General features: G+C 41.9%; 1 protein-coding gene across 5 annotated transcripts in view; it reads right to left on the bottom strand.

Annotated features, from left to right (window-relative positions):
* The window catches only part of alkbh3 (alkB homolog 3, alpha-ketoglutarate dependent dioxygenase), a 71,922-nt gene extending 49,261 nt beyond the window's left edge, over positions 1 to 22,661 (bottom strand). The window contains exons 1-4 of one of the 5 annotated variants that reach the window (XM_072592672.1): positions 22,506 to 22,661; positions 17,601 to 17,717; positions 10,089 to 10,186; positions 4,502 to 4,536 (exon numbers count right to left, since the gene is read on the bottom strand). In XM_072592672.1, coding sequence (XP_072448773.1) covers positions 4,502 to 4,536; positions 10,089 to 10,186; positions 17,601 to 17,679 — 212 coding nt within the window. In that variant the 5' untranslated portion in view covers positions 17,680 to 17,717; positions 22,506 to 22,661. Of the gene's footprint in view, positions 1 to 4,501; positions 4,537 to 10,088; positions 10,187 to 17,600; positions 17,718 to 19,613; positions 19,672 to 20,281; positions 20,503 to 20,744; positions 22,353 to 22,505 lie in introns of those variants that run through there. The other 4 variants (XM_072592671.1, XM_072592669.1, XM_072592673.1 and 1 more) reach the window with 4 other exon arrangements.
* Positions 22,662 to 25,970: the final 3,309 nt, after the last annotated feature.

The following is a 25,970-nucleotide window of genomic DNA, read 5'->3' as shown; positions in this document are numbered from 1 at the left end:
TCGTGATTGTACCTACATCACATGGACTGCAGTGGTTCAACAAGGCTGCTCACCTTCTCAAGGACAACCAGGGATGGGTAATATATGCTGGCCAGTCAACAATGCCCACATCCCACAACTGAATAAAAAAAACTATTACTCTCCATACCCTCATATGATATTGGGCAGTACCAATATTTGACAAACTGTCCATTCACTGTCGAAAGTGTGGCACTGGAAAAGCACAGCAGATCAGGCAGCATCCAAGGAGCAGGAGCCCTTCATCAGCTTATTATCAAAACATCAATTTCGCATGCTCCTTGGATGGTGCCTGACCTGCTGTGTTTTTCCAACACCACACTTTTCAACTCTGATCTCCAGTCCCCACTTTCTCCTGTCCATTCACTGCCTACAGCTAACTTACTTAATGTGGGATCTGCCGAGCACTTCTTTTGAATTATCCTTATTGTTAACAAGAGTTTTGGCCACCCTACCATCCATCTGAGGTATTACTTTGACCTCTGGTGTTGCACTTTGTTTAGCCATTGCTCTGGTCACCACACAAAATGGAAAAATACCTGGAAGTTGTTCTTGCAATTTCCTGTCTCTTTAGCTTCTGTTTGGATTATCCATGATTGTCGGTGAAGCTACAACTTCCACTCCAACTAATTTGTTCCCCAGAAATAAATCAATTTCCTCCACAGGTAATTTCTAAACTTCCCTGACTACCACTAGTCCATATGACAAGTCACATGCCAATTAGACATTGATACAATGGAATCTGGATATACAGTACTCTCCACATATTCCATTTACTAACACTTAGGCTTTCATTTAAATTAAATCTCTTTTCAGCAAGAGTGTTTCAGTAATTCCTTTATCCATTGATATAGTTATAGGTTTGTGTGCTTCATTTGAAGAATAATGGGTCATTCTACCCAATTCATTTCTTCTCCATGGGGACTCTTAGTTGTAGCTAAAGTCCCAATTTGATTTGTGACATTTTCCTTAAATTCCCTTTGAGGACTCATTCTTGCAATGCCAACAAGTCCAATGATCTTCCTCACAAGTTCCAACAAACATTCCACTTTGTAAATCAGGAAATGGCAAAGGAGTTGAATAAAGACATCTTATCAACCTTCACAGTAGAAGAAAGTAGCAGCATTCTAAAATTACTAAATATTCAAGGAGCAAAAGGAGGAAAGGAAATAAATACAATAACTATCACTGGAGAAAAAGTGCTTGGAAAATTAATAGGGCTAAAGATAAGTCCCCGGTACCTGGTGGGAAACACACTAGGATATTAAAGGAAGTAGCAACAGAGATATGAGTGCACTGGTAGAAATCTTCAAGGAACCTCAAATTTTGGAAGAGACTTAGAGGAATGAAAAAATGCCAAAGTAATGTCTCTATTTGTAAAGGAATGGAGTCTGCTTCTGTGAATCACAAAAAGTTTGCAATCAAGTTCAGTAGGTATTAGGAAAGGGAAATAGAATATTATTGTTTATTTCAAAAGGAATGAATAAGGGGATTTTGCTAAAACTGGACAAGGCAGCGTCAAAGCATGGCTTGAATGCTGTGAAGAGTTTTCAGCCCCTTACCTAAGGAAAGATAGATTGGCATTGGAGGCAGTCCAGAGAAAAGTTCACCAGTTGATATCAGGCATGGAAGGACTATCTTACAAGGACAGCTCGAGTAGATTGGGATTTTGCTCGTTGGAATATAGAAAAAATGAGAGGTGAGTGAACATCCTGAGGAATTGGTGGATGTGGGTACAATTACAATGTTTAAAAGGCATTTGGATAAGAACATGGATTGGATACGTTTGGAAGGATATGGGCCAGGATGAAGCAGGTGGGACTTCTTTTGTTTGGGATTATGTTCGGCATGGACTGGTTGGACCAAAAAGTCTGTTTCTGTGCTGTACAACTCAATGATTTTATGACTTTATTGAGACATATGAAATTCTTAGGGTCTGGATGAGGCAAATGTGAAAAGGATGTTTCCGTTTTTAGGAGAGTGGAAGGCCAGAGGGCATAGTCTCAGAATAAAGAGTCACACATTTAAGACTGGGTTGAGATGTGAGAGAGAAAAAAATAAAAACGATGTGATATGCTAAACAAATGGCTTGAACCCAATTTACAAGGTTGCCAATAGGTACATCTTAAATGAGTGGAATTGTAGTATCCCAGTGCAAAGATTGGTGGTAAACACTAGTAGAGAACACCCAGTTGGTTTCTCAACTAGGAATCAAGGCAAGGGAGCTCCATTTCAAACCTGAATTTGAATCCAGCATGAAGCGTGTAACTACATATTCAAATGTAGCAAACGTATCAGCTGCATATTGGAAATATGCATGGATAGGCTACACACATTATGTCAATTTTGAGGTTGGTGGGAAGAGTTCGGGGCAGGGAAAATACCCAGCAGATCATTTTGCTTGGCCCTTGGGAGGGAGGGAGGGCTTTGGGCCTTTGGAGGAGCAAGCAAGGGGGAAAAGAAGGGAGCACCTTGCTCAAGGGCCCCCTTTCTACAATCAAAATTAAATTTACCACACATAACCTTCTCAATGAATGAACAATAGTATTTCATAGGGGTAATAGGAATCCCGCCCGCTGGATGGAAAATTAGTGAGATTCATGACATCGCTTTAAGAAAAGCCCCTAAATCACCTACCAGACCATCTCCAGAGTTTTCTCAGAGAGTGAGGAGAAATTGGGCAAAGTGAGGCAGTATTCTCCAAAGCTAAAAAATACTCCAAGGGATAGACAGGGTTGATGCAGGTAAGAGAGTTTCTCTGACTGGGAACACAGTTTAAAATAAGGGTGAAGCGACTTAAGGCCAAGATGAAGCGAATCTGTTTTTACTCAGAGGGTTGTGAATCTGAGGAATTCTCGAAGGGTTGAAGAAGTTCAGTCACTGAGTATGTTAAAAATAGAAAGAGATTGATAGATTTCTAAATGCCAAGAACAAAAAGGGTTAAGGGGAAAATGCCCTGAAGTGAATGATCAGCAATAATTGTATTAAATGGTGAAGCAAGCTTGAAAGGCTGAACAGCCTACTCCCATTCCTAATGTCCCTATCAAAGACCCCAAGAGAATCTGACTGACTGCAAGTCAGAGGTCAGCAGTCCTTCTGAAGAGCTGCAAGATCAGGGAATGGGGTGGTTACCACCAGTAAGACTCAATATTGTTGTTAGATTCCAGTTCACAAGTGAATGATTGGGGGGGATTATGGGGTGGGGGATAATGGGGCTCAGCCGCACAGGAAGGGGAATGACCATCAGGCAGCACCCCCCACCACTTGCTGAGTCTCTCAATAAGACACGGAGTGACTTTGAAGATGGACTTTCAGTGGAAGCCCACAAGCAACCCATATAGGTCCTTTCCCGCCTGATTAACTGCCACCACACCCCATCCTAAACTCTGTCACCAAACACTCCTTGAGAGGGGAGGGCATTCATTAGCCCAAATGTTTCCTGATATAATGGGGATTCTCAATTTCAGACTTTTGTACCTGCATTCATGTGACCACTTGTCAGGTTAATTACAAACCCTCGTCTACCTAGAACATCTGGTATTATCCTAAAAGAAAGCAAGCTGCCATTGTGAAATCTACACACAGATGAAATAAGGTTATTTTAATATAGCTCCTTCCATTGCGTCAGGTGTATTTGCACAGCACTAAAAACAGTGATCGTTAGTAGGAGTCCTTAGTAATATGTAATATATGCATTTAAAACACAGTTTAGGTACGTGTATCTCTGAAGATCTTGTAGCACAGTGTGTAATGGCCCTATCTCAGAGCCAGAATTCTAGTTCCACTCTGGGATTTTAATGAGCCTTTATAACATAGTCAGAGAAGTTGAAATCAAGCTGCAAATCCTTTTAACATGTCTTTGGCAAGCAGTAGTAGCAGGAGAGATCGCTAATCAACCATGCTTGATGCAGAATGGCACCTCTCATGATTTAATCCCTGGCTTCAGACTGGCAACATGCTCCAACGATAGAAAACCAAAATAAAGCTTATGATTTGTCTGCCTCATGCCTATAGATGCAAGAATTTTTAAAGTCTATATGTATCTATGGGAAAGTCAAAGACTTGACGGAGAGACTAGGGTCGATGAGAAAGTAAATGACTCCACAAGCAACAAAATCAACTTGGAACACAGATGACACCTCAAGTTACTTTTTAAGATGTTTACAATTGAAAACCCTGGGATTATTATCAAACTAGAAGTTTATACCTGTGATTTCCTTGTTATTTTCCCTACAGGAGATAAATTAGCTACAACAAAGATTGAGCATTTAGTTTTTTGGAAAATGAGTTGCAAGTTGCTGATGAGGCAAGACACATGTTGCTTTAGGTCTTCTCAGAACAACTTTCACTCACTTCTTTTACAGCATAAACAAAACAATCACAGTCATGATAGCATTCTGCATCAGGATGAAAGACATTATAGTGCAGCACTTCGTCTTTTCACTTTTACGGACTGATACAGAATGCCATCTCACGTACTTACTCAATGGTCTTTTCTTCTGGAATTTTACGTTGAACCTTAAGAAGAAATAAAAGTTACACAAAAGAACTGAAGGCACTGCACATTTGATTGATTAAAAAAAAAACTCAGACCATTAATCTGATGTTAAGCATCAGGAAAACCCTTTGTCTAAAGGAGAATATATAAAAATCATTTCCAAGCATTTTAATGTACATTTATTAACTTATTACACAAATATTATCATAACAGCAATGATCAGTTGGTTGGGTGGGTAGGAGGAGCTGAAAGACTAGGCTTGTGACCTTCTGAGATAAAACTATTTTGTCCTCAACCTCAATGTCATAATTGAGCTGAAGATAAGTTATCAGCCATATATCCATGCTGTCATCAATATCATCTTTTCCCATTCCTGTAACTTTGCCCAACTCTGCTCTTGCATAGCTCTTCTGCAGCAGAATAGTATCTATGCTCTTGCTACCTTCAGACCTGAATATTCATAGAATCTGATTTTCATTCCCAGGTCAGGTGCACAGAGACAGGTGAAATTCAAAAACCTGGACTTTAAAATGCTAGCAAACACTTCCCATTTCTGCTATACAGTTTCCAGACTGGATTGAAAGTCAGACTGGTGGCTTGGGAAGAGCAGGCGATGGCTTCCAAGGCTTGACTAAAGACTCAAGTGCTGTGTCTTAAGTTTTAGTGTAAAGACTCAAACATAAAACATTCTTCCCTCTCCATACCTTATCTATGCCTCATCCATGCCACCTAATTCCATGCAGTCACAACACAGCTCCCACATCCTTCTTGCTGACCAATGCTTCGATGCCAACTCCCTTGGTCCATTATCCACTCTATTCGCATCTAGCACTTCTCATAGCGACAAATATCTGTTGTTACTGGTTACATAAGAATGTAACAAGAACAGGAGTAGGCCATCTGGCCTGTCGAGCCTGTTTTACCATTCGATACAATCATGGCTGATCTTTTCATGGACTCAGCTCCACCTACCCACCCACTCATCATAACCCTTAAGTCCTTTACTGTTCCAAAAATCCACCTATCTTTGCCTTAAAAACATTCAATAAGGTAGCCTCAACCTCAGATTAAGATTGCTAGAGTCATGAAAAGTGACCAATGGACACTGCCTCCTGACCGCAGATGCAAGAGAAACTGGAATGAAAATACAATAATCGAAACTCCAGAAATATTGAAAAAAGATACAAATTATAACTTGGTTTTATATGGTTCTATCGGCACCAGCCAATATCTTGTTAAGAGTCACATGGATCTTGACAGATTGTACTGTTACAAGCAAATCTAGGTCTGTCTTAATGAACATCTACAAAGCAATTCTCGAGATGGCTAACAGAGAACAGTCGGGGGTAGGAATTTTACTCTCCCTGAATTCATGGCACAGAAGCCAAATTGTAATGCCCTGGCTTGGATTAGCTACCTCAACGTGAGGTACTATGGCATACCGGCACAGTGGTTAGCATTGCTGTCTCAGTGCCAGGGACACAAGTTCGATCCCAGTTTTGGGTTGCTGTCTGTGTGGAATTTGCATGTACTCCCTGTGTCTGCATGGGTGTCCAATGAGTGCTTCAGTTTCCTCCCACAATTAAAAGATGTGCAGGTGAGATGGATTGATCATGCTAAAAATTGTCCTATAGTGTGCAAGTTATATGAGTTAGGCATGGTAAAAACCCCATGCAAAGTTATGGGAATAGAGATGCGGGGAGGGGGTCTGGGCAGGAGCTCTTCAGAGGGTGAGTACAGACTTGATGGGCTGAATGGCTTCTTTTTGCACTGCAGGGATTCTGCGATTCTAAGATGCAACCTTGTTGACCTGTTTCGGTCAGTTATTCTCTGGGAAAAGCTGAGCTATTTTTATATAAAGCCGCAATAAAGGTAAACCTTGCTGGTGTGGGATGTCATTAATTAGAACTTTTCCTGCCTCTTGAGCGCAGATATCATTTGTGGCACACTTGCTGGAATCATTGACTGACAATGATGCAGTGAGTCCTAGTGAACAATGGATCAATGGTACACAGATACAGTGTCTCAAATCCAGTTGTCCAAAAACCAAGTTAAAATAACTTCACAGAGGCTGGTACCCCATCACCAAGTCATCCTTTATTTAAATGTGTAGAGTCCTTGACACTGATCCAGCTCCCTCAGAGCCAGCTCTCAGAGTAAACAGGATGTCAGACACTGGTTAACAGATTAACAGCCTCAATCCAGGGAACTCATATTCCGTGAAGCCTACCCAGCTAATTTTGTTTTAAGCATTACACAAGTTGTCCAAAAATACAGACATTTTTAGAAGGTGCCAATTTAGAATATGATAGTCAATTTTAATTGAGTAAAATAGGGAAGAAAGATCTCCCTGGACAATTTAGCTTAGTGTTATAATGGTATGGTATAGATCAAAACTAGCTATTTGCTACACCACTGGTGTGCTGGTCTAATCCTGTGCTGAGCATCTCTTAATCCTGTGCTGAGCACCCAATCCAAAATCCAGCAGGATCCAAAATCTGACACTGCCTTAATTCCAAGGTTGTTAATTTTGAGACACTTAACCTTAACCAGTGAGATTAAGAACTGAGAAAGAAACAGCAAGCAAGACAAAGCAGAATGAAATAGAATTATCAATTACACAGTCAGAAAGAAAGGGAGTAAAAGAAAAATGGATTGAGAGAAAGGAAAGAAAAGGGGCAGAAATTCATAGTAAGAAATGATCTAAAATTTTAAATCTAAAAACCTTTACAACAAACTTATTATGCACAACCACGAGATGCAACTGAATTATTCACTTTATGGGCCAGAATTGACATAGTTTTAACAATTATTGTGTTGCTAAAAGGGTTCTTACAATGTTAATTATGAGCCCTAACTTTTTGTGGTGAGTTTATTGGGCAATTTAATGCATAAATTTAGCAAGTTATGTGTGAGAAGTACAATGGCCTAAATTGATCAGCAAGTTTTAGATTCACAGATTTTGGTAATTTTTTTCTTTAATACATCATTACTCTTCCAAGAAGATTTGTTTCTCTGGGTTATTTTTGGGTTAAATTTCTGGCTATATTTTCAAGGTGAAGGTCATAAAAAGTTCATAACTAGAAGAATGCCTAAATTCCAAAAGGTAATCTACAAATAATTTAGCTTAAATTTGTACAGTAAGAACATTGAAAAAAGATAATTAACAACCCTAAATACACAGCTAAGTAAAAGGAAATTAGTAGCATAAGGTTTTAAAAGTCAGAATTTCAATTAAATGATATCAGATTAAGAATAATGTGCATTTATATACTCAAATCCAACTCTAGCTTTAAATGATCCTTTTTAGAATCTTTCCACTCTGTGCATCATTTCTCTATGAAAAGGACTAATTCCAATCGTGCTTTTAAATTGACTAATTGTGCACTTGTTTACATATCAAAGTCTCAGTTCTGGTCAGTTCTCAGGAATGAAGCCAAGTGGCAGCCAGGTGCTTCCTCACGGAAATGAAGGGTCTTAGACACCATATCATCTCAAGCCACACATGCATTTTCTAAAAACTAGGGGAAAATACAAGAGGACTGAGAAGTAAAATTGAAAAACAAACATTAAATCTAGGATCGCTAAGAACTACCACACAGTGACAGGCTCAGCAGGCAAGTCACATTGGTCAGGATATAGATTTACAATGACAATTCCTTCTGCTATACAAATGCTTCCTAAATAAGGAGGAAGGGTGAGTTGCAAAAGAAATCAATTTCAACATTGGCACCAGCAAAGCATTATTTGTACACCCTCGAAGCAAGAGGAGGAAAATGATCAGTTTTGCTGGTTAAATTGGCGCAGGGAGGATTTTCTTTTAAATCCTGTATTTTTACAGAAACATGAGGAATAAAAAAGAAAATCAAACATATTCACAGGATAAGTAACTGAAAAAACTCTGTGTCCTGGTCTCTCAGTCCTCCAGACAACTGTATTCTCTCTATTCTGAATCATAAGTCACACACAGTCTGCCACCGACACAGTTACCTCTCCAATGCATCATGATCACTCACACTGTCACACACCCACACAACATTGTTACTCACTTGAAGGTACCTATGCCCGAACTCACCCAATCACACAATGTACTTAAACATTAATTATCCCCATCACTCACATATTTATGTTAGTCGTTCATCACTGTATAGTCACTATTTAAGAAGAAAAATACAAAAAAGAAGATAGCAATCCAAGAAGGTTTTTGCTTAACTATTTTCAATATTCCTATTGTGAATATAGGCCATAATTACTTCTTGATTTTAAGTCAATAAAATTATCCAGAACATACTGTTACAGTCCTTTTATACCAACAACAAATCAACCCATTTATTTTATTTGTTTCATCTATGTTAATGTGTTGGTTTTGTTTTCTTCAACTTCGAGAAGCCTTCAGACTGGCTTACTGAATATCAAAAGCATAACTGTAAAGCTTTTGCCTTTGGTTTCAGTATCAAAGGCCAAGGCAAAGATTGTAAAAATTTAAAACACGTGGATGTTGTGTTTTTTTTTACGTCCAAGAGACAAAAATTCTAAAGATCAGAATGGTTTCCAGGAAAAATTCCATGCTACAGAAGAATTTCAAAATCAAGAATCTACCCTCTGCAATAGTTCTAATAAGTCACATTTATGTTTTCTTGCAGGCAATTCTAGCCAGCAATTTTTAGTGTTTTGAAAAGAAACACAGCTAGAATCAAACATTCTGTATCAGTCTGGAATACTTCCTTTTCAGGAGTGAATGAACTGTTAAGGCATACTGTGATGAGCAAATCTACACACAAAGCATTCACTTATTGAGGATGTGTACCTTAAACTCTGTAAATACATTGGCAGAAGTGTTACTTGGGTGGGATTTACAGTTGCTATTTGTTGGAAACAGAAAAATTGCTAATATACATCAATAAATTATACCATTAAATAGTTTTGTCATACATCAATGTCACTGGTGAATATGCTATTAAATTAATTGAATTGACTTGCCTCAGAATTAAAATATTAATATGCTGCAGGACTGAGACGTGATTGCATGAAATACATTTCTAAAATGTTCCTATTGCATCAAACAATATCCAAAACAGAACATGTCTGAATTTTCTTTCCTCATGAGAAAAGTGTGACTACACTTGCAAAGACCTGTCTACATCAGGAAGTAAATACTTTAAAAAAAAATCAAAGAACTACAGCTGCAGTTTTTATTAGAAACACAAACAGAAATGGCTGGAAAAACTCAGCAGTTCTGGCAGCATCTGTGGCGAGAAAGCAATATTAACATTTCAGGTCTTTAGAACTAAAGTACAAAAGTAAGTACTTCCCCTGTTTTCATTCTTACATGGGTTAGCTGTGGAATGAATGCAGGGATCTGCCTGATAAGCCTATTGCTGTTCTGCACCAAGCAAAATAAAAGGTTGATCTCTTTTCATGAAAGGCACATTTGATTCCCTTCAACTTTGGTTATTTGTGGTATGTACTGTACGTCAGTAGACTTTGTCATATAATGCCTGAAACATTGGACAGAATGTACTGAACAAGATAGGATCATGCACTTAAAAACATATTTCATTTGTTATATTACCTCTGTTGGATTTTGAAAGACAAATCTTCCATCAGCTGCAGCTTGTTCATTTGGTAGCCAGTGTGTTCCAGCAACATTTGCTGAAGAATTCCTGTGAACTAGAAGTAAATGTCACACTACATTTAAAAATGCAAATATTACAAACACAAAATGCTCCTTTACATTCTAAATCAGCATTGTCTATTCTAAGTACACCAAAGATACAAGGGAGTCACATCAATGCAACATATCAAATATCAAATGTTTGCACATACTCACCCAAGAAGATGTATGTTCTAACAAGATTACATTTCCATTTAGGAAATTGATCTATTTTCACCCAGTCTCATATTAAAGTTTCTAACATGAATATTTTTCTTCAAAAAGGGCATCAAGCCAACTATTTTGATATCAATAACTTGTTCTTATCTCAATAGACATATTCAACTACTTCTTCTGTAGCAGAACATAATCAGTCAAAATAATTTTGTGACATCTTCCTCAAGTGACCTCTTACCCACAAACCATCCACACCACCAAATCCACTGAGGAAAGAAAACATTTTTTTTAAAAAAAGATAATTCTCTCAAAAAGCGACAAAAGAAATGTGTGCTTCTTTGGATAGGATGTCAGATCTCGCAACTCCTGACACTAATTCATGAATCAAAGCAAAAATGACTGTTTCAGACACAATGGTGTTTGGTTCGTAGACACAAACAATGAGCAGCAACAACTGTTCCAAAAATTTGATTTGCCAAGTCTGTCATTGGTGTTGCTAAGGACTTGGCGCCCTCATCTGGGCATGTATTGTAACCATGCAACGGAGTAAATATGAGGAACATTTATAGCTTTAATCACTGCGACCACCAAGATGGTACAGGGATTATTATAGGTTCTAGAAAGAAACAAGTAATTAATGCATCATTTTCTCTTTCTTAAACGAGCCTTGAATAAATGACAGTTCGCAATTATATAGTGCCTTTTAAAATCAAAACATATGTTTTATGAAAGTCCCACACTAACAGAAGAAACATCACATAATGCTGTGTCAGCTGATGATCTACCTCATAAGTAGTTGACCTTTTATGATTCTGTTAAATAATATAAGCACATACTCACAAGCTATAGTAGAATATGTATTGCAACTTTTAGTTTTTCAAATACTTAACATTGACACAAAACAAAATCACAAAATAGCTGAAATTTCAAAACTGGAAGTAGGATACGTGAAACATAATGTTGAAAATATACAGCATGTTCATCACCACCTGAAGTGATGGGTCAGAAATTCAGCCTTAGACATTGTCCGAACTGATAAAATATTGCTAGCAAATGGTTGAGTGATTGGGCAAGATGGAACAACATTCCTAAAAACATTACACTGTGGATCAGGCTAATTTAGATCTGGTTGTGTGCAATGAGGCAGGTTTCAATAAATTATCTCAGGTTAAAGTACCCCCTAGCAAACAATGACCACAACATGGTAGAATTTGCATTCAATTTGAGCAGGAGAAACTTGGGTCAGAAACAACTGCCCTAAAAATAATTAAAGGTAATTTCAAAGGATGAGGGCAGAGCTGGCTGGAGGTTATTGGGAAGGAGTTTAGCAGCCAAGTTGAGGAACAATGGCAGACATTTAAGAAAATACTTGATGACCCATAGCAAAGTTCTATCTCTGTGAGAAAGAAGGATTCTAGGTAAGGAATAAGCCAACCATGATTTATCAGGGAAGTTAATTATAACATCAAATTAAAATATTTTTAAAAATATGGCACAAATTAATGATAAGCCAGACGATTTGGGAATTTTTTCAAAATCCATGGAAGAAGGCCTAAACAAGAGGGAGAAAATAAAATAAGATCAAAATGGACAACAAGAGCTTCTTTAAATGGATGAAAAAAAAAAGGCCAAAGTAAACATTAGAAAATGAGGCTGGGTAAATAATAATGGGGAACCAGGAAATGGCAGAGGAGTTGAATAAATACTTTGCCTCAGACCTTATAGTAGAAAACACAGGTGCCTTCTAAAGTACTAAAAGATCAAAGGCAAAATGGAGCAAAGAAATAAAACTACCACTAGTGGAAAAGGTATTAGGGAAACTAATCTGGCTAAAGACCAACATGTCCTCTCGACCTGATGCATCCTAGGATAGTAAATAAATTAGCTACAGAGACAGTGGATGCACTGATAGTAATCTCCAAGAATATTTAGATTCTGGGAAGTTGCTAGAGTCTATTATAAAAGATTAATGGCAAAGCATTTAGCAATACATATTATAGTCAAGCACAGTCAGCATGGATTATTGAAAGGGAAATCATGCTTTACAAATGTATTAGAAAGTTTGAGGATGTAACAAGCAGGAGAGATAAAAGGGAAGCAGGGGATGTAATATATTTGGATTTTTGGAAGATATCTGATAAAGGTTCCACATATTCAGTTATATAATAAGAGCCAAATATCTTAGGGAAAATATATTGTATTGAGGATTGGTTAATGATTAGAAGACAGACAGTTGTGAGAAAGGGGTCATTTTCAGATTGTCAACTTGTGACTAAAGGAGTGCCAAAGGGATCAGTGCAATACTCAAGGAAAGATATACTGTCATTAGAGGCACTCCAGAGAAGACAGCTTGAGAAGGTTGGGCCTGTACTCACTGGAGTTTGGAAGAATGAGAAGCGCTATTATCAGAATGCACAACATTATTAGAAAGCTTGACAGAATAGATGTTGAAAGGTTTTTCTTCATGAAAGAGTCTAGGACTAGAGGCCATAATCTCAAAGTAAGGAGTCACCCATTTAAGACAGAGATAAGGAGGAATTTCTTCTTTCACAGTATGGTCAACTTGTGGAATTCCTTACCACACAGAGCAGTAGAGGCTGTCAGAAAGGACATACAAGGTTGAGATAGACAGATTTTTAAGAAGGGATTTAAGGGTTATGTTAAAGTGGAGTTGAAGATTATCAGATTAGCCATGGTCTCATTGAATGGCACCTTCTGCTGCAACATCTTATGGTCTGAGATGGAAGCATCATAGAATCATACAGCATGGAAACAGATCTTTCAGTCCAAATAGTCCACGCCGATCATCTTCCCAAACTAAACTAGTCCCACTTGTCTGCATTTGGTCCATATCCTAGGCATTGGATATTCATGTATTATCCAAATGTCTTTTTAATGTTGCAGCTTTACATATTGATAAAGAAAATTTTCTTGAACACATTTAACAAACTCAGATTAATGAGGATGTGGTCTAAAACATTTTTCCCTCTTGTTGGTTCCTTCACTACCAACTGCAGACCCTGTCCAAAAGCAATGTCTAGGTCTTGCCAGCTTGGTCTTCCAACTGCTCATGATGATGGATACTAAAGTCCTTCACCCAGAGTATATTCTGCAGTCTGGTCATCTTCAGTGTTTTCACAAAGTGGTGAGGAGAATTGATGCATTTAGCAGGAGGTTTCCTTGCCCATGTTTGACCTGATACCATTAGACTTTATGGACTTCTCAGCCAATGTTGAGGGCTCCCAAGACAACTCCCTGTTAACTGTAAACCAGTATGCTGCTACCTCTGGTGGATCTGTCCTAACAGTGGGACTGGAAATACCTACGGATGGTGTTCATGGTGTCTAGGACATTGTAATGTATGCCTCCACAAGTATGGTTATGTCAAGCTTTTGTGAGACAGCACTCCCAATTTTGGCACAAGCCCCCAGATGTTGAGGGAGGTCTTTGCAGTGTCATAGAATCCTTACAATGCAGAAAGAGGCCATTCCAACCTTCCAAGGAGCACTCCACCCAGACCCAGTTCTCTGCCATATCCAGTCACCCAACATTTACCATAGCTAATCCACCTTGCCTAGACATCACAAAACACTATTGATTATTTCAGCATGGCCAATCCACTTAACTGTGCATAACTGTGGATTTTGGGAGAAGACCAGAGCAGCCGGTGAAAACCCAGGCAGATAGGAGGAGAATGTGCAAACTCCACACAGACAGTTGCCTGAGGGTGGAGTCAAACCTAGGTTCCTGTCTCTGTGAGGGAGCAGTGCTAACCACGGAGTTACTGTACTGCCCCAGGTCAACAGAATTGAGTGTGCCATTGCTTTTTCCAATGCCTAGGTAGATGATTGATGATCCATCCGCTATCATTCCTTTTCACAGATCTTGTGATGATTAGGTGGTTCGTGTTTTGGTGGACCACTTCAGAAAACAGTTAAGAATCAACCACATTGCTGTGGTGTTGGATTCAAGGTGGAAGGTGAGGATGGCAGATTCTCCTTTCTAAAATACATCAGTGAACCAGACCAGAATAGATAATGGTATCATCATCACCAACATGCCTTTCAAGATTTATTAACTGAATTTCACATTTCCCTATTGGCCTGTGATCCATTAGCCTGGGTCTCTAGGTTACTCACTCAGGGAGGTTACCATTATGTCACCAGCACCACGTTGTAGTTGCTATAGGAAGGATAGAAAAGGCTGCTAAAGAGGAGGGGAGTGGCGTTTTTGAATAAGGAAAACATTACTACTGTAATTAAAAAGAATATTTCTGAGGGATCATCTGGTGAAATTATATAGGTAGTAAAAGTTAGAAACAAGAAAGGGATGATCACCTTGATGGGATTGTACTACAGGTCCCCCAATAGCCAGAGAGAAATTGAGGAGCAAATATTTAAAAATAATAGGGTTGTTATCGTAGGGGTTTTAATTTTCCAAATACTGACTGGGACTGTCATAGTGTAAAAGGCTTGAAGTATAACAGCACTAGTAGCAGTGACCACTGCACATTCCTTGGGAGACAAAGTCCTGCCTTCAGCCAGAGATGCCAAGTAAACAATCCAACCCCAGCATTAAAGGAGCCATGCTTCAGCCAATTCAATTCATACCACGTTAAAAGGCAGAAGGCACTGGATACTTGATCTAGGTGTAAAAGCTGGAATCCTGACAACATTTTGACAATAGTACCGCAGACTGTACTTCACAACTAGCCATTCCCTTAGCCAAGCTGTTCTAGTAATAGCTACAGCACAGGCATCTACCCAGAAATGTTGAAAATTACCCAATATGTCCACAAGGGCAGCAGATACACAGGAACACCACCTCCTGTAAGTTCATTTCCAAGCCACACACCATCTTAACTTGGAAGCGTATCACTGAACTTTCATTGTCACTGGGTCAAAATACTGGAACTCCCTCTCTAACAGCACTCTGGGTGCACTTTCACCACATGAACTGCAGTAGTTCAAGAAGGTGGCTCACCAACACCTTCTTAAGGGCAATTTGGAATTGACAATAAATGCTCGCTTTTTCCAGCAACACTCACACCCTGTCAACGAATGAAAAAAAAACCTTGAAACTACAGGATAAATGTTCACATTTCCAATACCAAACTTAAATGGGAGAAAGAATACAAAACTATGGTCAACTATCTCTCTATGGAAAAATTAAAAGTGATTTATTCCAGACTACATTCTGTCAGAGAGCTGGAAAAGATCACTTTTGTGGGAGGCTCAAGAAAGAGGGAAACAAAATCTTCAAAACACGATGATTTGACATACAATTGTTGTGCTGAATAATTTCAAGCATGCTTGAAAATTGAGAAACTAAGTATACTCTTTTGATAAAATGTTCTATTTTCCTTATGTTGCAGAAATTCTATTGACTCTGCAGGAGATTTGTTGATGTGTCATTTGGACCTGTGAATGCTGCTTTCATGTCAATTTTCGCGAAACAAGACATTTGATAGCATTTATATGGTCCAAAAAGCAACAAAAAAACTAGTTGCGACAGTACAAACCATGTAAAATGATACTAATATCAAAACTTTGGTAAAATCATTAATTATTTGAGTAATAAAACCCATCAAAACATATAAAAGAGATCTAAGGGGAAACTTTTTCACATAGGGGGTGGTATGTGTATGGAATGAGCTGCCAAAGGAAGTGATGGAGGCTGGTACAATTGCAACATTTAAGAGGCATTTGGATGGATATATGAATAGGAAGAGTTTGGAGGGATATGGGCCAGGTGCTGGCAGGTGGGACTAGATTGGGTTGGGATATCTTGTCGACATGGACAGGTTGGACCGAAGGGTCTGTTCCCGTGCCGTACGTCTCTATGACTCTATATACCATACATACTAGAGGAATAGTCAACACCCTAATTTTGGCTAAACAATCTGAAATTGTGTAAACGTTGACCCTAGTTCTTCACAGATAACAGATCAATACTTATGAGTCAGTGTGCTGGCCGTCATGTTCCATTCCAGCTTTCCAGTCTGCCAGTCTGCCAGTTATTCTGCTCTACACCCAGTCTTCCAGTCCGCTGGCTGTTGTGTTCCACTCTGGGTGTTCAGAATTACCACAATTCATTGTTTTTTAAAGAGATCAGTTGGGCTGTGCTAATAATATGGTATGCATTTTGACAGGCATGAATTTCAGCCCCTCAAAAGTAATATCCATGTAATAGTTGACCCCATAAATTTAACCTTAAAAAGTAGTCAAAAGAATTTAACTATTACTTGAGTATATACAGTACGTTTTCTGAGCAACTTGTGCAAGGGAAAGGTCCCATCACTTGTCATAAATTGGGAATTTTAGTCGCAAATTTGCTTCAGTTATTCTTTCGCCCCCTCAGTTCTTATCTTTTATCTTTGATCAGGAAGGCTGTATGTTCCATCCTGTGCATATTGTGACACATCAATGCCTCAATCATTCTGAGCAAGTTCTGCCCTCAAGCAAAGAGAGAATTGTGGAGAGAAGTGGAAAGGAAGTGGACTCCTGTTTCTCTGGTGATCCAAGCAAGACTAGTAAACTCAATCGATAAAGCACAATTCCAATGCTATTTGACAATGAGATGCAATTTTGGATGATCTAATTCAGAATTTGTTACACTAGCACTGTACTGCCAGGCTGCATAACCCACAGTAAACAGCTGTATCACAATCCTCAAGCACTGTGAACCTAAGTTTCCAAAGCAGCAGCTCAAAACGTATATTATTATTATTGTTCCATATCTGTCATTTTAAAACATTAAAATGAACTGACGAAACACCATCTCATGGAGTATATGAGCAGATAAGAACAGTGGGATGGGGTGGTTTCATAAACATAGAAAACAGAAAACAGGATCAACAATAGGCCATTTGGACCTTTGAGCCTGCTCCACCTTCAATATGATCACCCAAGTCAGTACCTGCTCCCACTTTCTCCCCATGTCTCTTGATCACTTTAGGCCAAAGAACCATATTTAACTTCTTCTTGAAAACATTCAATGTTGTTGCCTCAACTGCTTTCTGTGGCAGAGAATTCCACAGGCTCACTACCCTCTGGGCAAATTTTCTTTTTGCCATTGAAACAAGCAAAACACTAGGTAAAACTTGCACTCTCCAGTTTATGTTGGTAAACCATAGGTATTTTATTCTAAAGATGTAAACACATTTTTAGATTTCCCCATGACTGTGGTAATTTTGCATCAGAAATAAACCCATCATCTCTAAAATAGATGATGATTAGTTTTAAAGTTCTGTACCTTGAAGTGATCTTACTGTGGTCTTACTGTGGTTTGCCCATGCACCTTGCACCCTTGCCCGTTGTCTTTTGTCTGCCATGATTCTTGTAAATCTCACTTCTTCACTGCCATAACACACTGAAAAGAAAAAAGAACTTGAGTTCAGGCTTCAGGCCAACAACCTACAATTACATAGCTGCATCACTCTAGTGAAATATCCCACTGCATTTCAAAGACAATTTGATATCAAACCACAAAAAAATTTAGGACAGGTTCCAATCTACCACTGCTGGAGTGTCTAAAATCAGGACTGAACAAGAGGCTAGAAAAGGAGAAGTGAAAAGTTCTTTGAGGATTGCAGGACTACAGGTAGTTACAGGAATGTAGAGAGTCACCATCAGAGAAGAATACCTGAAGGAAAATTGTAGAAATGAAGTTGTGTCAAATCAGTGGTAGTGCCCATCAGTGAGCACGGGGTAATTAGTGAATGGGACTTTGTACAATCCAGGATATGGGCAACAGTTTTGGAATAATTTCAAATTTATGGAACTTTGAAGGTGGACAATCTAGCACTGGAAATGTTAAAGCCTGGAGGAATTAAGGTCTAGACAAGGTTTACAACTATAATTGAAATCAGGCATGAGCCAGGGATGGAACTAGACGATGGTATGAGGGTGAAAATAGGTGGTCCTGGCTACATAGAGGATATTGTTGTTGGATACTCATCAAGGCCAAACAGGAGACCAAGTCACAAACAGCATCAAAGAGTAGCTAGATTGAGAGATACAGTTGGTGATGAAGGAACAGTTTATGGCACGCACTGAAAACAATATGCAGTGACCAGTCTGCAATCCACTATCCATTTTTCCACACGTTCATCATTGATATTACATCTCACTGTGGAAGTTAATTAGGACCTGACTTCTATCAAGCATAAAATTTAACAGAGGTATGGCAGAAAATGGCTCTGAATTACAAAATGGAATAGGGGATTAAATGATTCCATTTTACTTGCAAGAAAATCCAAAAAGTGAAAGACTTTCAAATGTTGAACCTTTGCTTATAAATGTTTAGATTCCCTACAGTATGGAAACAGGCCATTTGGCCCAACAACTCCACACTGACCCTCTGAAGAGTAACCCCCCCAACACCCATTCCCCTACATTTACCCCTGACTAATGCACTTAACACTATGGGCAATTTAGCATGGCCAATTCACCTGACCTGCACGTCTTTGGTTTGTAGGAGGAAACTGGAGCACCTGGAGGAAACCCACACAGACACAGGGAGAATGTGCAAACTCCACAGACAGTTGCCCGAGGCAGAAATTGAACCCGGTTCCCTGGTGCTGTGAGGCAGCAGTGCTAACCACTGAGCCATCATGCCGCCCCAAAGAACAGATGAATGCCAAACACAAGGATCTGATTCAGGGTAGACCATTTAGGACAGAGATGAGGAGAAACCTCTTCACCCAAAGAGTGGTGGCTGTGTGGAATGCTCTGCCCCAGAGGGCAGTGGAGGCCCAGTCTCTGGATTCATTTAAGAAAGAGTTGGATAGAGCTCTCAAGGATAGTGGAATCAAGGGTTATGGGGATAAGGCAGGAACAGGATACTGATTAAGGATGATCAGCCATTATCATATTGAATGGTGGTGCTGGCTCAAAGGGCAGAATGGCCTACTCCTGCACCTATTGTCTATTGATTCCATAGATTGGAAAAAGTTTCCTTTGTGCGATGATAATCCAACTGAAGTACAGCTTTTTTGCACCCAGTAGATTTTCATGGCAAGGTTTCCTAAAATCCTCGTCATGAAAATCTACTAAAATTGGTCTCTACACTGGTTAACACTAAGTTTATTTTCCAGACTTTGAAAACTGAATGGATCAGCAGTTGTGTGTTTACTCTGCAATAAACAACAGCTAAAGAACAAGGGATCTTTCTTAAGGAGTGTTCTTAACAACAGGACCTCCTGCAGCCTGTCACACAGGCAACAAGTATTGCTTATGCAGTACACCAAGATAAAGGATATTTTACTGTGTTCAGAGGAACAGGATGAAATCATTCAATTTGGATCTTGGGTCTCAGGGCCATAAGTGCACCATTTGTGGCTGGACACATCTATTGAAGATAAGCTTTCATAGAAAACAGAAAAATGTGTGTTAAAATGGGTCATTTTATGTTCAGGGTCTTCCAAGGTGCTTAGCAGCCAAGAACATTACGTCAGGAACACATTATTGTTAGTGAAGCAAATGGGTTAGACAATTTGCATGCAATGGGAATCCAGAAATAAAACACAAATTAATAATGTAATGATCTGATTTCAGTTTGATGTTGACTTGAATATCATTTTTCAAGTAGTCCCATATGATTGTCTACATTCATGTGTGTGGCATAAGGGAACATGGTTTAACATAACAAGGGCCAGTATCAATGGAAGACTTGCATTTATATAGCACTTTTTATCACTACAAGTCTTAAAGTGCTTCACAATCAAGTACTTTCACTGAGAGGACATCATGTTGTCATGCAGGAAACACCACAGGCAATTCTCACACTGCAAGTCCTTCAAACAACTAGAAGATAAGGTCCAGACGATCTGTTTTCATGATGGTGAATGAGGGACAAATATCAAACAGGGCACCGTGCACAACATTCCTCTTATGGAAAATAGTGCTGTGGAATTTTTTTTTACATCGACTCACCAGCTTGGGCTCCAACAGACTGAGTCAGCCTGAGGCAGCAGCTGGTGAATCGAGTTTGTGGCAGTGCTGAGGCCAAGGATGTGCTGACTCAATGGGCAAAATGGCCTCCTTGTTCTCTGGAGGAATTCTATATTTTTCTGACAGGTTGCTGGGAGTGGGGCACCACCCTGGTTATTCTGTTGCTATGGGACACTCCAGCTGCTCAGGAATTGCTCAGTTGCAGATGGGCTCTCTGGTCAAGAAGGGATTACCATAGTTGTCAAGAACATTTCTCTGATTCTCACAGAATCCCTACAGGGTGGAAACAGGCCATTTGGCCCAACAAGTCCACACCGACCCTTCAAACAGTAACCCACCCATACCCATTCCCCTACCCTACTACTGTACGTATACCCCGACTAATGCACTTAACCTAGACATCCCTGAACAGTATGAGTAATTTAGCACGGTCAATTAACCTAACCTGCACATCTTTGGACTGTGGGAGGAAACTGGAGCACCTGGAGGAAAACCACGCAGACACAGGATAATGTGCAAACTCCACACAGACAAACAGAAATTGACCCCGGGTCCCTGGTGCTGTGAGGGCACAGTGCTAACCACTGAGCCATCATGCCGCTCCAAGGCAGTTGCTAAGGGTGATTCCCTGGTTGTTAAGGGGATCTCTCCAGCTTTTAAGGGAGTCTCTCCAGTTGCTAAGCGAGATTATCTGGTTGCAAAAGGAATCTCTCCAATTGAGGAGGGGGATCTCTCTGGTTGTTTTGAGCATCCAGCCAGCTATTATGTAGGTCTGCCTGGTTGCTATGGGGGTTCCCCAGGAACAAAGGGGATCTCTCTGCAATTCTCACAGTTTCTAAAGTGGTTTGTCTGTTTGCAATAGATTCCCTGGAGTCTCGAAGGTTTCCTTCGCGATTCTCCCAGTAGTTCACAGGTCTCTCTGGTAAAGGGGATTTCCCTGGTGGTTAACAAGTTGACAGTTTGCCGCGTGTAGGGTAGGCCCACCCTAGTTTGCTCAGGGGGATTTCACCCGGTTGCTAATGGGGTGAGACAGGTTGCCAGGTGTGGGGAAGGGATCACCCTGGTTGATAGGTGGGTTGTTCATTTGCTAAAAGGTCTCTCCAGTTGCTAAGGGGGCCATTTTGGTTGCGAAGGGATTCCTCAGCTCCAAATGGGCTGTCTGGTTGCTAGGGAGACTCCCTGATTGATAAGGGGATCTCTCCAGCTGTTAAAAGGGTCTCTCCAGTTGCTATGGAGATCCCCAGCTGCTAAGGAGGTCACATTAGTTGCTGTGGGAATTCACAGTTAAGGGGGTCTCTGCTGTTGCTATGGGGATTTTGGTTGTTAAGGGGGTCTCTGCAGTTGCTATGGGGATTCCTAGTTGTTATGCAGGTATGTATGGTTGCTTTAAGGGTTGCCAATTGTTAAGGGGGTTTGTGCAGTTGCTATAGGGAATTCCATTTAAGGGGGTCTCTACGGTTGCTATGGGGATTCCTGGCCCTTAAGGGGGTCTCTGTCATTGCTATTAGAATTCTGAGTTGTTAACAGGGTCTTTCGAGTGGCTATAGGGATTCCCATGTGTTAAGCAGGTCTCTGCAGTTGCTATGGAGATTCCCTGTTGTTAGGTGGGTCTCCGCAGTTGCTATGGGAATTCCCGGTCATTAATGGGGTCTCTGCAGTTGCTATGGGGATTCCTGGTTGGTAACGGGGTCTCTGCAGTTGCTATGGGGATTCCTGGTTGGTAACGGGGTCTCTGCAGTTGCTATGGGGATTCCCGGTTGTTTAGGGGGTCTCTGCAGTTGCTATGGGGATTCCTAGTTGTTATGCAGGTATGTATGGTTGCTATAAGGGTTGCCAATTGTTAAGGGGGTTTCTGAAGTTGCTGAAGGGAATTCCATTTAAGGAGGTCTCTATGGTTGCTATGGGGATTCCTGGCCCTTAAGGGGGTCTCTGTCATTGCTATTGGAATTCCGAGTTGTTAACAGGGTCTTTCTAATTGCTATGGGGATTCCCGGTTGTTGGGGGGGGTCTCTGCGGTTGCTATGGGGATTCCTGGTTGTTGGGGGGTCTCTGCGGTTGCTATGGGGATTCCTGGTTGTTGGGGGGTCTCTGCGGTTGCTATGGGGATTCCTGGTTGTTGGGGGGTCTCTGCGGTTGCTATGGGGATTCCTGGTTGTTGGGGGGTCTCTGCGGTTGCTATGGGGTATTGCTCCGCTCGCGCTCCCACCTCAGGCCCTGATTTCCGGTCGTCACACGCTTTCAGGTTCCGGTCGGTGTCCGCCGGTAAAGCAGCTCCGGAGGATCGTTCAGGGTCCTCTCTTGGGTTCCGGCCCCGCGGACAGGGGGCGGAGAACACTCTCCCGGGAATCTGTCGCCTTTTAGAGCCGCTCAGCTCCAGCCTGGGCCCCGTGGCCTTGGGACATGGCACCGGCAAGATAGAGACAGAGGGAGTGAGGCACTTAGTAGGGAATAAAGGCCTCAGAGCCCAGGGGAACAGCCAATTAGAGCTCTCCAGGTAATACCCCCAATCCCCAAAAATAATACAGAACCTCGAAATTACTCCAGGATCCTTCAACTGTATAAGGAGAAGGGCGGTCTCTTAGGGCCACAGAGAAAGGGGCAGGACATAGAGAGATAGAAGATGTGATGGAGGGAGGGAGAGGGGGAGATGTGGTGGAGGGAGAGAAATAGGAGAAGTGATGGAGAGAGAGAGGAATGGGAGATGTGGTGGAAGGAGAGAGGGGAATAGGAGATATGGAGGGAGAGAGGGGATTTGGGAGATGTGATGGAGGGAGAGCGAGAGGAATGGGAGATGAGGAGGGAGAGAGGGGAATTGGAGATGTAATGAAGGGAGAGAGGAATGGGAGATGTGATGGAGGGAGAGAGGAATGGGAGATATGGTGGAAAGAGAGAGACAGGAATGGGAGATGTGTTGGATGAAGAGAGAGAAGTGGGAGATGTGGTAGAGGGAGAGAAAGAGGAATGGGAGATGTGGAGGGGGAGAGAGGAATGGGAGACGTGATGGAAGGAGAGAGAATTATAGGAGATGTGGAGGGAGAGAGAGGGGATTGGGAGATGTGGAGGGAGAGAGAGGGGATTGGGAGATGTGGAGGGAGAGAGAGGGGATTGGGAGATGTGGTGGAGGGAGAGAGAGGGGATTGGGAGATGTGGTGGAGGGAGAGAGAGGGGATTGGGAGATGTGGTGGAGGGAGAGAGAGGGGATTGGGAAATGTGATGGAGGGAGAGAGAGAGAGAGAGAAAAAAATGGGAGATTTGAAGTTGGGAGAGAGAGAAATGGGAGATGTGATGGAGGAAGAAGGGAATGTGAGAAGTGATGGAGAGAGAGAGAAAAGAATGGGAAATGTGGAGGGAGGGAGAGCGGAATGGGAGATGTGGCGGAGTGAGGGAGAGAAGAATGGGAGATGTGGAGGGAGGGAGAGAGGAATGGGAGATGTGGAGGGAGGGAGAGAGAGGAATGGGAAAAGTGATGGAGGGAGAGAGAGAGGAATGGGAAAAGTGATGGAGAGATAGATAAGAATAGGAGACGGGATGGAGGGAGAGAGAGGAATGGGAGATATGATGGAGGGAGTGGGGAATGGGAGATGTGATGGAGAGATAGATGGAATAGGAGATGGGATGGAGGGAGAGATAGGAATGGGAGAGGTGATGGAGGGAGAAGGGAATGTGAGAAGTGATGGAGAGAGAGAGAAGAATGGGAGATGTGGAGGGAGAGAGGAATGGGAGATGTGGCGGAGGGTGGGAAAGGGGAATGGGAGATGTGGCGGAGGAAGAGAGAGGAATAGGAGATGTGATGGAGGGAGAGAGTGAAATGGGAGATGTGGTGGAGGGAGAGAGAGAGAGGAATGGGAGATTTGATGGAGAGATGGATATGAATAGGAGATGGGATGGAGTGATGGAGAGAGGAATGGGAAAAGTGATGGAGAGAGGAATGGGAGAAGTGATGGAGAGAGAGAGGAATGGGAGATGTGGTGGAGGGAGAGAGGGACGAATGGGAGATGTAGTGGAGGGCAAGAGGGAGGAAGGGAAATGTAATGGAGGGAGAGAGAGGAATGGGAGATGTGATCGAGAGTGAGGGAGGAATGGGAGAAGTGATGGAGAGAGAGGAATGGGAGATGTAATGGAGGGAGAGAGAGAGGAATAGGAGATGTGATGGAGCGAGAGGGGAATGGGAGAAGTGATGGGGAGAGAGAGAAATGGGAGATGTGGAGGGAGAGAGGGGGATCGGAGCTGTGGTCGAGGGAGAGAGGAATGGGAGATGTGGAGGGAGAGGGAGAGGAATGGGAGATGTGGTGGAGTGAGAGAAATGGGAGAAGTGATGGAGAGAGAGAGGAATGGGAGAAGTGATGGAGAGAGAGAGGAATGGGAGAAGTGATGGAGAGAGAGAGGAATGGGAGATGTGATGGAGGGAGAGAGAGGAATGGAAGATGTGATGGAGGGAGAGAGAGGAATGGGAGATGTGGAGGGAGAGAGAGGAATGGGAGATGTGATGGAGGAAGAGAGTGAGGAATTGGAGATGTGGAGGGAGAGAGGGGAATGGGAGATGTGGCTGGAGGGAGAGAGAGGAATGGGAAATGTGGAGGGAGAGAGGAATGGGAAAAGTGATGGAGAGAGAGGAATGGGAGATGTGATGGAAGGAGAGAGAGGAATAGGAGATGTAGTGCAGGGAGAGAGAGGGGAATGGGAGACGTGATGGAGGGAGAGAGAGGAATGGGAGAAGTGATGGGGGGAGAGAGAGAGAGAGAGAGAAGAATGGGAGATGTATTGGAGGGACAGAAGAATGGGAGATGTGGAGGGAGGGAGAGAGGAATGGGAGATGTTGCGGAGGGTGGGAGAGGGGAATGGGAGATGTGGCGGAGGGTGGGAGAGGGGAATGGGAGATGTGGTGGAGGGAGGGAGAGTGGAATGGGAGATATGGCGGAGGGTGGGAGAGAGAAATGAGAGATATGGTGGAGAAAGAGAGAGGAATGGGAGATGTGGAGGGTGGGAGAGTGGAATGGGAGATGTGGAGGGAGAGAGAGGAATGGGAGATGTGGTGGAGGGTGGGAGAGTGGAATGGGAGATGTGGAGGGAGAGAGAGGAATGGGAGATGTGGCGGAGGGAGAGAGAGGAATGGGAGATGTGGAGGGAGAGAGAGGAATGGGAGATTTGGCGGAGGGAGAGAGAGGAAGAGGAGATGTGATGGAGAGAGAGGAATGGGAGATGTGGAGGGAAAGCGAGAGGAATGGGAGAATGATGGGGAGAGAGAGAGGAATGGGAGATATATGGAGGGAGAGCAGAATGGGAGATGTGATGGAGAGAGAGAGAGAGAGGAATGGGAGATGTGGAGGGAGAGAGGGGTCCGGAGATGTGGTGGAGGGAGAGAGAGGAATGGGAGATGTGGTAGAGGGAGAGGGAGAGGAATGGAAGAAGTGATGGAGACAGAGAGAGGATTGGGAAATGTGATGGAGGGAGAGAGAGAGGAATGGGAGATGTGATGTTGGGAGAGAGAGGAATGGGAGATGTGATGGAGGGAGAAGGGAATGTGAGAAGTGATGGAGAGAGAGAGAAGCATGGGAGAAATGGTGGAGGGAGGGAGAGAGGAATGGGAGATGTGGCGGAGGGAGAGGAGAATGGGAGAAGTGATGGAGAGAGAGAGGAATGGGAGATGTGATGGAGAGAGAGAGGAATGGGA

Source organism: Chiloscyllium punctatum, chromosome 22 (genome assembly GCF_047496795.1).
Source record: "Chiloscyllium punctatum isolate Juve2018m chromosome 22, sChiPun1.3, whole genome shotgun sequence".
Taxonomy (NCBI): Eukaryota; Metazoa; Chordata; class Chondrichthyes; order Orectolobiformes; family Hemiscylliidae; genus Chiloscyllium; species Chiloscyllium punctatum.
The sequence above is the reverse complement of the archived record's forward strand: the minus strand, read 5'-3'. Positions and strand labels throughout refer to the sequence as shown.